This window comes from Rhinoderma darwinii, chromosome 11, assembly GCF_050947455.1.
Source record: "Rhinoderma darwinii isolate aRhiDar2 chromosome 11, aRhiDar2.hap1, whole genome shotgun sequence".
NCBI classification, from domain to species: domain Eukaryota; kingdom Metazoa; phylum Chordata; class Amphibia; order Anura; family Rhinodermatidae; genus Rhinoderma; species Rhinoderma darwinii.
This window is the reverse complement of record NC_134697.1, coordinates 94,154,167-94,168,986: the sequence shown is the minus strand read 5'-3', so window position 1 is coordinate 94,168,986 and position 14,820 is coordinate 94,154,167. Positions and strand designations below refer to the sequence as shown.

The following is a 14,820-nucleotide window of genomic DNA, read 5'->3' as shown; positions in this document are numbered from 1 at the left end:
GGAGACCAGCGGGAATAAAGACATGCGCACGAATAAGCACAAGATGGAGGCGGCAGCTTTGTTGTAGACTTGGTGGGGGGCTCTTAGAAGAGCCTTTGGGTCCTTCCTGCGGGGACGGGGCATATTACTTGGCGCCTAATGAGAAGAAGCCGCCGCTGCTGCTTTATTCCTGCTCCATTCGAGTTCAGGCGGGAGATGTTCCTATTGGTAGAGACAGAGGAGGGGGCGTGGTGTTATCTGCGAGTCTATAGAAATATTCTACTTCCTCATTGGCTACAGAGTCTGGCGTTGAATATCAGTTTTAGATGCGGCCAATCAGAGAAGAAGCTCTCTGCTCCATCCGGGTATAAGAAGTGACGGTGGGAGCGCAGCCGTTAGATCTGATCAGATAATAGACATGTCTGGAAGAGGAAAGCAAGGAGGCAAAGTGCGGGCTAAAGCCAAGACCCGCTCATCCCGGGCAGGACTTCAGTTCCCTGTCGGTCGTGTGCACAGACTTCTCCGCAAGGGCAACTACGCCGAGAGGGTGGGCGCCGGCGCTCCGGTTTACATGGCCGCTGTGCTGGAATATCTGACCGCTGAGATCCTGGAACTGGCCGGAAATGCAGCCCGGGACAACAAGAAGACCCGAATCATCCCCCGTCACCTGCAGCTGGCCGTGCGCAATGACGAGGAGCTCAACAAGCTGCTGGGTGGTGTGACCATCGCTCAGGGAGGCGTCCTGCCCAACATCCAGGCCGTTCTGCTGCCCAAGAAGACCGAGAGCAGCAAAAGCGCCAAGAGCAAGTGAGCGCCGCTTATCCCACATGAGACCACAAAGGCTCTTTTAAGAGCCGCCCACGTGATCCTTAGAACAGAGCTCTCACCGCTGATCTCCGATATGTAAACGTTCTGCGCCAGATAAGTGGCTCTGCTTGTACAGAGATCTACCCATATGAATTCATATACCGCGGGGTTTCACATTGAAGAGGAAGCCGTAGGGTGGGTGGGTGTAGAACTGCGTTACTCATGACCTATACATTCACTACTGCCTCGTGCAGATGGTGGCGCTGTCCTCATTGGTGCACTAACTATACTGTACAGGACACATTAATAGTACAACTACTCCAGTGATTCATGTTCACGATCTACAACCCGCCCCCGACTACATAGTGTCTTAAATTATATCTTCCAGTCTCACTGGATTCTTCGAATGCGTCTCAGTAAATGTTAGGGCATGACCACACATGGCGGAATTCCTCCGCAACTGTCCGCATCAATGCCGCACAGAATCTGCGTTGCAGATTCTGCAGCGGATCTGCACAAAATGTGCAGAAAATTGATGCGGACTGGCCGCTGCGGACTGCAGGAAAAGTGCTTCTCTTCTCCCTATCAGTGCAGGATAGAGAGAAGGGACAGCACTTTCCCTAGTGAAAGTCAAAGAAATTCATACTTACCGCCCGTTGTCTTGGTGACGCGTCCCTCTTTCGGCATCCGGCCCGACCTCCCTGGATGACGCTCCAGTCCATGTGACCGCTGCAGCCTGTGCTTGGCCTGTGATTGGCTGCAGCCGTCACTTACACTGAAACGTCATCCTGGGAGGCCGGACTGGAGACAGACGCAGGGAGTTCTCGGTAAGTATGAACTTATATTTTTTTTTACAGATACATGTATATTGAGATCGGTAGTCACTGTCCCGGGTGCAGAAACAGTTACTGCCGATCGCGTAACTCTTTCAGCACCCTGGACAGGGACTATTTACTGACGTCTCCTAGCAACGCTCCCGTCATTACGGGAGCCCCATTGACTTCCTCAGTCTGGCTGTAGACCTAGAAATACATAGGTCCAGCCAGAATGAAGAAATGTCATGGTAGTAAAAACAATACGCTCCGCAGCACACATAAGATCTGCGGACTTCATTGCGGAATTTTGACTCTCCATTGAAGTCAATGGAGAAATTCCGCCATGAGTCCGCAACCAGTCCGCCACTGCTCCGCAACAGACAGAGCATGCTGCGGACACCAAATTCCGCTCCGCAGCCTATGCTCCGCAGCGGAATTGTACGCATCGTGTAAACGAACACTGCTAAATTAAAGTGAAAGTCAATGGAGAAACGGCTCCGCTGCGGATTAACGCTGCGGAGTGTCCGCAGCGGAATTTAAGTGAAATTCCGCTATGTGTGAACCCGCCCTTACTCTGCAGCAACTTCATGCGTTAGTGGGATGAGGTGAGTCCTAAGTATAGACAACGCACAGTGTTAGTACGAAGTAGAAATAGGCGCATTCTGTTTCCTGTCATTGTATTGCCAGCAGCTCGATTATACCAGCAGTCTGGCAAAGTGACATACAAGACAATGCAAGTCCATACTTATGTGGAACTTGGTGCTACAAATTGCTAGTTTGTTTTGAAAATCTCGTAACATTTGTAGCAATGAGAGCAGCTTGGAAAACACGGCCCCTCCAACATTGGGTTTTGCTCTTGTAAAATGCCGTATCAGCTGCATCAGTTTTGTCCTTTTTCATTCATTGAATGCGTCTCACTAAATGTTGCTCTGCAAGAAACTGCACGCGTTACTGTAATAAAGTGAGTCCTATATAGGGACAGCAGACAGATTCATTATTAGTACTAGAGGTTAACAGATTTATTGCCAGCAGCCTTATTAATCCCAGCCGTCCGGCAGAATGAGATACGAAGCAATACGAGCCGATACTTGTGTCAAAGTTGGTCCCAGTAACAGATTTATTGTTTGTTGTGAGAATCTGGTAACATTAGTAGCAGTGACAGCAGCTAAGAAAACACTGGCCCTCTCTCCAAGGATTGCGGAAAGCACGTTGCCCAGCAGCAAGCTGGACGCCGAAGAAGCAACACCGCAAGTCCGCTGTTTGATCCACTGCTCGTGCGCTTATACAGCGCTATGAGCAACTGAGCGGATATTCAGCGGTGAGTTTCTGCCACTCCTGTACGTGCAGGCATCGGCACAAACGGCGTCCGGCAGCGCCGCTACGAGGAGGTGTTTTCCTGCCTGAGGATCACTCGCCAGCAAGTATAGCACTAAGGCACTCTTTCCCTTCAGATTAACATTCCCTGGTCTAAGACCCAATTCAGTCTGCTGCTTCTAGGACGCTATTATGTCCCTGTTCCCTCACCTTACCGGCATTATGTCCCTGTTCCCTCATTTGAACCGGAATTATCTGCCTGTCCCTATTCCTTCATATTACCGGCATTACGTCCCTGTTCCTTCATATTACCGGCAATACGTCCCTGTTCCTTCATATTACAGGCATTATTTTCCTGTTCCTTCATATAACCGGCATTATGTCCCTGTTCCTCATCTTACAGGCATTATGTCCCTGCTCCTTCATATTATCGGCATTACGTCCCTGTTTCTTCATATTACCAGCATTACGTCACTGTTACTTAATATTACCGAAATTGCGTCCCTATTCCTTCATATTACCGGCATTATGTCCCTGTTCCCTCATCTTACCGGCATTTTGTCCCTGTTCCTTCATCTTACCGGCATTACGTCCCTATTCCTTCATATTACCGGCAATACGTCCCTGTTCCTTCATATTACAGGCATTATGTCCCTGTTCCTTCATATTACAGGTATTATGTCCCTGTTCCCTCATATTACCGGCATTACGTCCCTGCTCCCTCATTTGAACCGGCATTATGTGCCTGTTCCTTCATCTTACCGGCATTAGGTCCCTGTTCCTTCATAATGAGATTATGTCCCTGTTCCCTCATCTTACCGCCATTTTGTCCCTGTTCACTCATCTTTTTGGCATTATGTCCCTGTTCCTTCATCTTACCGGCATTACGTTCCTGATCCTCCATATTACCGGAACTACGTCCCTATTCCTTCATATTACCGGCATTACGTCCCTGTTCCTTCATATTACCGGCAATACGTCCCTGTTCCTTCATATTACAGGCATTATGTCCCTGTTCCTTCATATTACAGGTATTATGTCCCTGTTCCCTCATATTACCGGCATTACGTCCCTGTTTCTTCATATTACCAGCATTACGTCCCTGTTCCTTCATATTACCAGCATTGCGTCCCTATTCCTTCATATTACTGGCATTATGTCCCTGTTCCTTCATATTACCAGCATTTTGTCCCTGTTCCTTTATATTACAGGCATTATGTCCTTGTTCTTTCATATTACCGGCATTATGTCCCTGTTCCTTCATTTAACCGGCATTAAGTCCCTATACCTTCATCTTACCGGCATTATGTCCCTGTTCCCTCATCTTACCGGCATTATGTCCCTGTTCCCTCATTTGAACCGGCATTATGTGCCTGTTCGTTCATATTATCGGCATTACGTCCCTGTTCCTTCATATTATCGGCATTACGTCCCTGTTCCTTCATATTATCGGCATTATGTCCCTGCTCCTTCATATTATCTGCATTACGTCCCTGTTCCCTCATCTTACCGGCATTATGTCCCTGTTCCCTCATCTTACCGGCATTTTGTCCCTGTTCCTTCATCTTACCCACATTATGTCCTTGTACTTTCATATTACCGGCATTATGTCCCTATTCCCTTATCTTACCGGCATTATGTCCCTGTGCCTTCATATTACAGGCATTATGTCCCTGTTCCTTCATATAACAGGCATTACGTCCCTGTTCCCTCATATTACCGACATTACGTCCCTGCTCCTTCATATTATCGGCATTACGTCCCTGTTTCTTCATATTACCAGCATTACGTCCCTGTTCCTTCATATTACCAGAATTGCGTCCCTATTCCTTCATATTACCGGCATTATGTCCCTGTTCCTTCATCTTACTGGCATTACGTCACTGTTCCTTCATATTACCGGCATTACGTCCCTGTTCCTTCATACTACCGAGATAATGTCCCTGTTCCCTCATCTTACCGGCATTTTGTCCCTGTTCCCTCATCTTTTTGGCATTATGTCCCTGTTCCTTCATCTTACCGGCATTACGTCCCTATTCCTTCATATTACCGGCATTACGTCCCTGTTCAATCATATTACAGGCATTATGTCCCTGTTCCTTCATATTACAGGCATTATGTCCCTGTTCCTTCATATTACCGGCATTATTTCCCTGTTACTTTATATTACCGGCATTATTTTCCTGTTCCTTTATATTACTGCCATTATGTCCACTTTAGGACGATACAGGGACATAATGCCGGTAATATGTCCCTGTTCCCTCATATTACCGGCATTACGTCGCTGCTCCTTCATATTATCGGCATTAAGTCCCTGTTTCTTCATATTACCAGCATTACGTCCCTGTTCCTTCATATTACCAGAATTGCGTCCCTATTCCTTCATATTACTGGCATTATGTCCCTGTTCCTTCATATTACAGGCATTATGTCCTTGTTCTTTCATATTACCGGCATTATGTCCCTGTTCCTTCATATAACCGGCATTAAGTCCCTGTTCCCTCATCGTACCGGCATTATGTCCCTGTTCCCTCATTTGAACCGGCATTATGTGCCTGTTCCTTCATATAATCGGCATTATGTCCCTGTTCCTTCATATTACCAGCATTACGTCCCAGTTCCTTCATATTACCGGAATTGCGTCCCTATTCCTTCATATTACTGGCATTATGTCCCTGTTCCTTCATATTACCAGCATTATGTCCTGTTCCTTCATATTACAGGCATTTTGTCCCTGTTCCTTCATATTACCGGCATTATGTCCCTGTTTCCTCATATTACCGGCATTATGTCCCTGTTCCTTCATATAACCGGCATTAAGTCCCTGTTTCCTCATATTACCGGCATTATGTCCCTGTTCCCTCAGCTAACCGGCATTATGTCCCTGTTCCCTCATTTGAACCGGTATTATGTGCCTGTTCCTCCATATTACCGGAATTACGTCCCTATTCCTTCATATTACCGACAATACGTCCCTGTTCCCTCATCTTACAGGCATTATGTCCTTGTTCCTTCATATTACAGGCATTAGGTCCCTGTTCCTTCATCGTACCGGCATTATGTCCCTGTTCCCTCATCTTACCGGCATTATGTCCCTGTACCCTCATTTGAACTGGTATTACGTCTCTGTTCCTTCATATTAACGGCATTATGTCCCTGTTCCTTCATATTACCGGCATTACGTCCCTGTTCCTTCATACTACCGGCATTACGTCCCTGTTCCCTCATCTTACCGGCATTTTGTCCCTGTTCCCTTATCTTACCGGCATTATGTCCCTGTTCTTTCATCTTACCGGCATTACGTTCCTGTTCCTCCATATTACCGGAATTACGTCCCTATTCCTTCATATTACAGGCATTATTTCCCTGTTCCTTCATATTACAGGCATTTTGTCCCTGTTCCTTCATATAATAAGCATTATGTCCTTGTTCTTTCATATTATCGGCATTATGTCCCTGTTCCTTCTATAACTGGCATTATGTCCCTGTTCCCTCATCTTAACGGCATTATGTCCCTGTTCCCTCATTTGAACCGGCATTATGTGCCTGTTCCTTCATATTACCGGAATTACGTCCCTGTTCCTTCATATTAACGGCATTACGTCCCTGCTCCTTCATATTATCGGCATTACGTCCCAGTTCCTTCATATTATCGGCATTATGTCCCTGCTCCTTCATATTACCGGCATTACGTCCCTGTTCCTTCATATTATCGGCATTATGTCCCTGCTCCTTCATATTATCTGCATTATGTCCCTGTTCCCTCATCTTACCGGCATTTTGTCCCTGTTCCCTCATCTTACCGGCATTTTGTCCCTGTTCCTTCATCTTACCCACATTATGTCCTTGTACTTTCATATTACAGGAATTATGTCCCTGTTCCTTAATATCACAGGCATTACGTCCCTGTTCCTTCATATTACAGGCTTTTTTTGTGTCCCTGTTCCCTCATCTTACCGGCATTATGTCCCTGTTCCTTCATATTACAGGCATTATGTCCCTGTTCCTTCATTTTACCGGCATTATGTCCCTGTTCCTTCATATTACCGGCATAATGTCCCTGCCCCCTCATATTACAGGCATTATGTCCCTGATCCTTCATATTACAGGCTTCATGTCCCTGTTCCTTCATATTACAGGCATTATGTCCCGTGTAGGAGGGCACAGGGACATAATGCCGGTAATATGTCCCTGTTCCCTCATCTTACAGGCATAATGTCCCTGTTCCTTCATATTACCGGCTTTATGTCCCTGTTCTCTCATATTACAGACATTATGTCCCTGTTCCTTCATATTATCGGCATTACGTCCCTGTTCCTTCATATTACCAGAATTGCGTCCCGATTCCTTTATATTACCGGAATTATGTTTCTGTTCCTTCATATTACCAGCATTATGTCCCTCTTCCTTCATATTACAGGCATTTTGTCCCTGTTCCTTCATATTACAGGCATTATGTCCCTGTTCCTTCATATAACCGGCATTAAGTCCCTGTTCCCTCATATTACCGGCATTTTGTCCCTGTTCCCTCACCTAACCGGCATTATGTCCCTGTTCCCTCATTTGAACCGGCATTATGTGCCTGTTCCTCCATATTACCGGAATTACGTCCCTATTCCTTCATATTACCGGCAATACGTCCCTGTTCCTTCATATTACAGACATTATGTCCCTGTTCCTTCATATTACCGGCATTATTTTCCTGTTCCTTCATATTACAGGCATTATGTCCACTGTAGGAGGGTACAGGGACATAATGCCGGTAATATGTCCCTGTTCCCTCATCTTACAGGCATTATGTCCCTGTTCCTTAATATTACCGGCGTTACCTCCCTGCTATTTCATATTATCGGCATTACGTCCCTGTTTCTTCATATTACCAGTATTACGTCCCTGCTCCTTCATATTACCGAAATTGCGTCCCTATTCCTTCATATTACCGGCATTATGTCCCTGTTCCTTCATATTACCAGCATTATGTCCCTGTTCCTTCATATTACAGGCATTTTGTCCCTGTGCCTTCATATTACAGGCATTATGTCCCTGTTCCTTCATCTTACCGGCATTTTGTCCCTGTTCCCACATTTGAACCGGCATTACGTCCCTGTTCCTTCATTTTACCGGCATTACGTCACTGTTCCTTCATATTACCGGCATTAGGTCCCTGTTCCTTCATTCTACCGTCATTACGTCCCTGTTCCCTCATCTTACCGGCATTTTGTCCCTGTTCTCTCATCTTACCGGCATTATGTCCCTGTTCCTTCATCTTACCGGCATTACGTTCCTGTTCCTCCATATTACCGGAATTACGTCCCTATTCCTTCATATTACCAGCATTACGTCCCTGTTCCTTCATATTACCAGAATTGCGTCCCTATTCCTTCATATTACCGGCATTATGTCCTGTTCCTTCATATTACAGGCATTTTGTCCCTGTTCCTTCATATTATAGGCATTATGTCCTTGTTCTTTCATATTATCGGCATTATGTCCCTGTTCCTTCATATAACCGGCATTAAGTCCCTGTTCCCTCATCTTACCGGCATTATGTCCCTGTTCCCTCATCTTACCGGCATTATGTCCCTGTTCCTTCATCTTACCGGAATTACGTCACTGTTCCTTCATATTACCAGCGTTACGTCCCTTTTCCTTCATACTACCGAGATTATGTCCCTGTTCCCTCATCTTACCGGCATATTGTCCCTGTTCCCTCATCTTTTTGGCATTATGTCCCTGTTCCTTCATCTTACCTGCATTACGTTCCTGTTCCTCCATATTACCGGAATTACGTCCCTATTCCTTCATATTACCACAATACGTCCCTGTTCCTTCATATTACCACAATACGGCCCTGTTCCTTCATATTACAGGCATTATGTCCCTGTTCCTTCATATTACCGGCATTATTTCCCTGTTGCTTCATATTACTGCCATTATGTCCACTGCAGGAGGGTACAGGGACATAATGCCGGTAATATGTCCCTGTTCCCTCATATTACCGGCATTACGTCCCTGCTCCTTCATATTATCGGCATTACGTCCCTGTTTCTTCATATTACCAGAATTGCGTCCCTATTCCTTCATATTACCGGCATTATGACCCTGTTCCTTCATATTATTGGCATTACGTCTCTGTTCCTTCATATTATCGGCATTATGTCCCTGTTCCTTCATATTATCGGCATTACGTCCCTGTTCCTTCATATTATCTGCATTAAGTTCCTTTTCCCTCATCTTACCGGCATTTTGTCCCTGTTCCCTCATCTTACTGACATTATGTCCCTGTTCCCTCATCTTACCGGCATTTTGTCCCTGTTCCCTCATTTTACCGGCATTATGTCCCTGTTCTCTCATCTTACCGCCATTATGTCCCTGTTCCTTCATATTACAAGCATTATTTCCCTGCTCCTTCATATTACCGGCATTATTTCCCTGTTCCTCCATATTACCGGCATTATGTCCCTGTTCCTTTATATTACCGGCATTATTTCCCTGTTCCTCCATATTATCGGCATTATGTCCCTGTTCCTTCATATTATCGGAATTATGTCCCTGTTCCTTTATATTACCGGCATTATTTCCCTGTTCCTTCATATTACAGGCATTATGTCCCTGTTCCTTCATATTACAGGCATTATGCCCCTGTTCCCTCATCTTACCAGCATTATGTCCCTGTTCCTTCATATTACCGGCTTTACGTTCCTGTTCCTTCATATTACCGGAATTACGTCCCTATTCCTTCATATTACCGGCATTACGTCCCTGTTCCTTCATATTACCGGCAATACGTCCCTGTTCCTTCATATTACCGGCATTATGTCCCTGTTCCCTCATATTACCGGCATTACGTCCCTGCTCCTTCATATTATCGGCATTACGTCCCTGTTTCTTCATATTACCAGCATTACGTCCCTGTTCCTTCATATTACCAGAATTGCGTCCCTATTCCTTCATATTACCGGCATTATGTCCCTGTTACCAGCATTATGTCCTGTTTCCTTCATATTACAGGCATTTTGTCCCTGTTCCTTAATATTACAGGCATTATGTCCTTCTTCTTTCATATTACCGCCATTATGTCCCTGTTCCTTCATATAACCGACATTAAGTCCCTGTTCCCTCATCTTACCGGTATTATGTCCCTTTTCCCTCATCTTACCGGCATTATGTCCCTGTTCCTTCATATTACAGGCATTATTTCCCTGTTCCTTCATATTACAGGCATTATGTCCCTGTTCCTTCATATTACCGCCATTATTTCCCTGTTCCTTCATATTATCGGCATTATGTCCCTGTTCCTTCATATTATCGGCATTACGTCTCTGTTCCTTCATATTAACTGCATTACGTCCCTGCTCCTTCCTATTATCGGCATTAAGTCCCTGTTCCTTCATATTATCGGCATTATGTCCCTGCTCCTTCATATTACAGACATGATTTCCCTGTTCCTTCATATTATCGGCATTATGTCCCTTTTCCCTCATCTTACCGGCATTACGTCCCTGTTCCTTCATATTACCGGCATCATGTCCCTATTCCTTCATATTACCGGCAACATGTCCCTGTTCCTTCATATTACAGGCATTCTGTCCCTGTTCCTTCATATTACCGGCATTATGTCCGTGTTCCTTCATATTACCGGCATTACGTCCCTGTTCTTTCATATTACAGGCATTTTGTCCCTGTTCCTTCATATTACAGGCATTATGTCCTTGTTCTTTCATATTACCGGCATTATGTCCCTGTTCCTTTATATAACCGGCATTAATTCCCTTTCCCCTCATCTTACCGGCACTATGTCCCTGTTCCCTCATTTGAACCGACATTATGTGCCTGTTCCTTCATATTATCGGCATTACGTCCCTGTTCCTTCATATTATCGGCATTATGTCCCAGTTTCTTCATATTATCGGCAATACGTCCTTGTTCCTTCATATTATCGGCATTATGTCCCTGCTCCTTCATATTATCGGCATTACATCCCTGTTCCCTCATCTTACCGGCATTTTGTCCCTGTTCCTTCATCTTACCCACATTTAGTCCCTGTTCCCTCATCTTACCGGCATTATGTCCCTTTTCCCTCATCTTACCGGCATTATGTGCCTGTTTCTTCATATTATCGGCATTACGTCCCTGTTCCTTCATATTACCGGCATTATGTCCCTGCTCCTTCATATTACAGACATTATGTCCCTGTTCCCTCATCTTACAGGCATTTTGTACCTGTTCCTTCTTATTACCGGCATTATGTCCCTGTTCCTTCATCTTACAGGCATTATGTCCCTGTTCCTTCATCTTACAGGCATTATGTCCCTGTTCATTCATATTACAGCCATTATGTCCCTGTTCCTTCATATTACAGGCATTATTTCCCTGTTCCTTCATATTACCGGCATTATGTCCCTGTTCCTTCTTATTACAGGCATTATGTCCCTGTTCCTTCATAATACCGGCATTGTGTCCCTATTCCTTCATATTACCGGCATTGTGTCCCTGTTCCTTCATCTTACAGGCATTATGTCCCTGTTCCTTTATATTACAGGCATTTTGTACCTATTCCTTCATATTACCGGCATTATGTCCCTGTTCCTTCATCTTACAGGCATTATGTCCCTGTTCCTTCTTATTACAGGCATTATGTCCCTGTTCCTTCTTATTACAGCCATTTTGTACCTGTTCCTTCATCTTACAAGCATTATGTCCCTGTTCCTTCATATTACAGGCATTATGTCCCTGTTCCTTCTTATTACCGGCATTATGTCCCTGTTCCTTCATCTTACAGGCATTATGTCCCCGTTCCTTTATATTACAGGCATTATGTACCTGTTACTTCTTATTACAGGCATTATGTCCCTGTTCCTTCATCTTACATGCATTATGTCCCTGTTCCTTCATCTTACAGGCATTATGTCCCTATTCCTTCATATTACCGGCATTATGTCCCTGTTCATTCATCTTACAGCCATTATGTCCCTGTTCCTTCATATTACAGGCATTATTTCCCTGTTCCTTCATATTACCGGCATTATGTCCCTGTTCCTTCTTATTAGGGTATGTTCACACGGCCTATTTACGGACGTAAATCGGGCGTTTTTGCCCCGAATTACGCCCGAAAATAGCGCCTCAATAGCGCTGACAAACATCTGCCCATTGAAAGCAATGGGCAGACGTTTGTCTGTTCACACGAGGCGTATATTTACGCGCCGCTGTCAAATGACGGCGCGTAAATAAACGCCCGCGTAGAAGAAGTGACCTGTCACTTCTTTGGCCGTAATTGGAGCCGCTATTCATTGACTCCAATGAATAGCAGCGCTAATTACGGCCGTAATTGACGCGGCGTTCAAGCGCCTGCACATGCCGGTACGGCTGAATTTACGGGGATGTTTTCAGGCTGAAACATCCCCGTAATTTCAGCCGTTACGGACCCCCGCCGTGTGAACATACCCTTACAGGCATTATGTCCCTGTTCCTTCATATTACCGGTATTATGTCCCTGTTCCTTCATATTACCTGCATTATGTCCCTATTCCTTCATCTTACAGGCATTATGTCCCTGTTCCTTCATCTTACAGGCATTATGTCCCTATTCCTTCATATTACAGGCATTATGTCCCTGTTCCCTCATCTTACAGGCATCATGTCCCTGTTTCTTCATATAACAGGCATTATGTCCCCGCTCCCTCATCTTACAGGCATTACCTCCCTATTCCTTCATATTACCGGCATTATGTCCCTGTTCCTTCATATTACCGGCATTATGTCCCTGCTCCCTCATCTTACCGGCATTACGTCCCTATTCCTTCATATTAATGGGATTATGTCCCTGTTCCTTCATCTTGCAGGCATTATGTCCCTGTTCCTTTATATTACAGGCATTTTGTACCTGTTCCTTCTTATTACAGGCATTATGTCCCTGTTCCTTCATATTACCGGCATTATGTCCCTGTTCCCTCATCTTACAGGCATTATGTCCCTGTTCCTTCATATTACCGGCATTATGTCCCTGTTCCTTCATCTTACAGCCATTATGTCCCTGTTCCTTCATCTTACAGGCATTATGTCCCTGTTCCTTAATATTACAGGCATTTTGTACCTGTTCCTTCTTATTACTGGCATTATGTCACTGTTCCTTCATATTACAGGCATTATGTCCCTGTTTCCTCATCTTACAGGCATTATGTCCCTATTCCTTCATGTTACCGGCATTATGTCCCTGTTCCTTCATCTTACAGGCATTATGTCCCTGTCCTTTATATTACAGGCATTTTGTACCTATTCCTTCATATTACCGGCATTATGTCCCTGTTCCTTCATATTACAGGCATTATGTCCCTGTTTCCTCATCTTACAGGCATTATGTCCCTATTCCTTCATATTACCGGCATTATGTCCCTGTTCCTTCATCTTACAGGCATTATGTCCCTGTTCCTTTATATTACAGGCATTTTGTACCTATTCCTTCATATTACCGGCATTATGTCCCTGTTCCTTCATATTACCGGCATCATGTCCCTGTTCCTTCATCTTACAGGAATTTTGTCCCTGTTCTTTCATATTACCGTCATTATGTCCCTGTTCCCTCATCTTACAGGCATTTTGTACCTGTTCCTTCTTATTACCGGCATTATGTCCCAGTTCCTTCATCTTACTGGCATTATGTCCCTATTCCTTCATATTACCGGCATTATGTCCCTGTTCATTCATCTTACAGCCATTATGTCCCTGTTCCTTCATATTACAGGCATTATGTCCCTGTTCCCTCATCTTACAGGCATCATGTCCCTGTTTCTTCATATAACAGGCATTATGTCCCTATTCCTTCATATTACCGGCATTATGTCCCTGTTCCTTCATCTTACAGGCATTATGTCCCTGTTCCTTTATATTACAGGCATTTTGTACCTATTCCTTCATATTACCGGCATTATGTCCCTGTTCCCTCATCTTACAGGCATTATGTCCCTGTTCCTTCATATTACCGGCATTATGTCCCTGCTCCCTCATCTTACCGGCATTACGTCCCTATTCCTTCATATTAATGGGATTATGTCCCTGTTCCTTCATCTTGCAGGCATTATGTCCCTGTTCCTTTATATTACAGGCATTTTGTACCTGTTCCTTCTTATTACAGGCATTATGTCCCTGTTCCTTCATATTACCGGCATTATGTCCCTGTTCCCTCATCTTACAGGCATTATGTCCCTGTTCCTTCATCTTACAGCCATTATGTCCATGTTCCTTCATCTTACAGGCATTATGTCCCTGTTCCTTAATATTACAGGCATTTTGTACCTGTTCCTTCTTATTACAGGCATTATGTCCCTGTTCCTTCATATTACAGGCATTATGTCCCTGTTTCCTCATCTTACAGGCATTATGTCCCTATTCCTTCATATTACCGGCATTACGTCCCTGTTCCTTCATATTACCGGCATTATGTGCCTGTTCCTTCATATTACAGGCATTATGTCCCTGTTTCCTCATCTTACAGGCATTATGTCCCTATTCCTTCATATTACCGGCATTATGTCCCTGTTCCTTCATCTTACAGGCATTATGTCCCTGTTCCTTTATATTACAGGCATTTTGTCCCTGTTCTTTCATATTACCGGCATTATGTTCTTGTTCCTTCTTATTACAGGCATCATGGCCCTGTTCCTTCATCTTACAGGAATTTTGTCCCTGTTCTTTCATATTACCGGCATTATGTCCCTGTTCCTTCTTATTACAGGCATTATGTCCCTGTTCCTTCATATTACCGGTATTATGTCCCTGTTCCTTCATATTACCGGCATTATGTCCCTATTCCTTCATCTTACAGGCATTATGTCCCTGTTCCTTCATCTTACAGGCATTATGTCCCTATTCCTTCATATTACAGGCATTATGTCCCTGTTCCCTCATC

The 14,820-nt window shown here is 44.5% G+C and overlaps 1 protein-coding gene across 1 annotated transcript; it reads left to right on the top strand.

The window, feature by feature from the left end:
- The first annotated feature begins 397 nt into the window (after positions 1-397).
- On the top strand, positions 398-790 carry LOC142663469 (histone H2A type 1-like). Its single transcript, XM_075842143.1, has one exon. The coding sequence runs from the start codon at positions 398-400 to the stop codon at positions 788-790; it is 393 nt and encodes a 130-aa protein (XP_075698258.1).
- Positions 791-14,820: the final 14,030 nt, after the last annotated feature.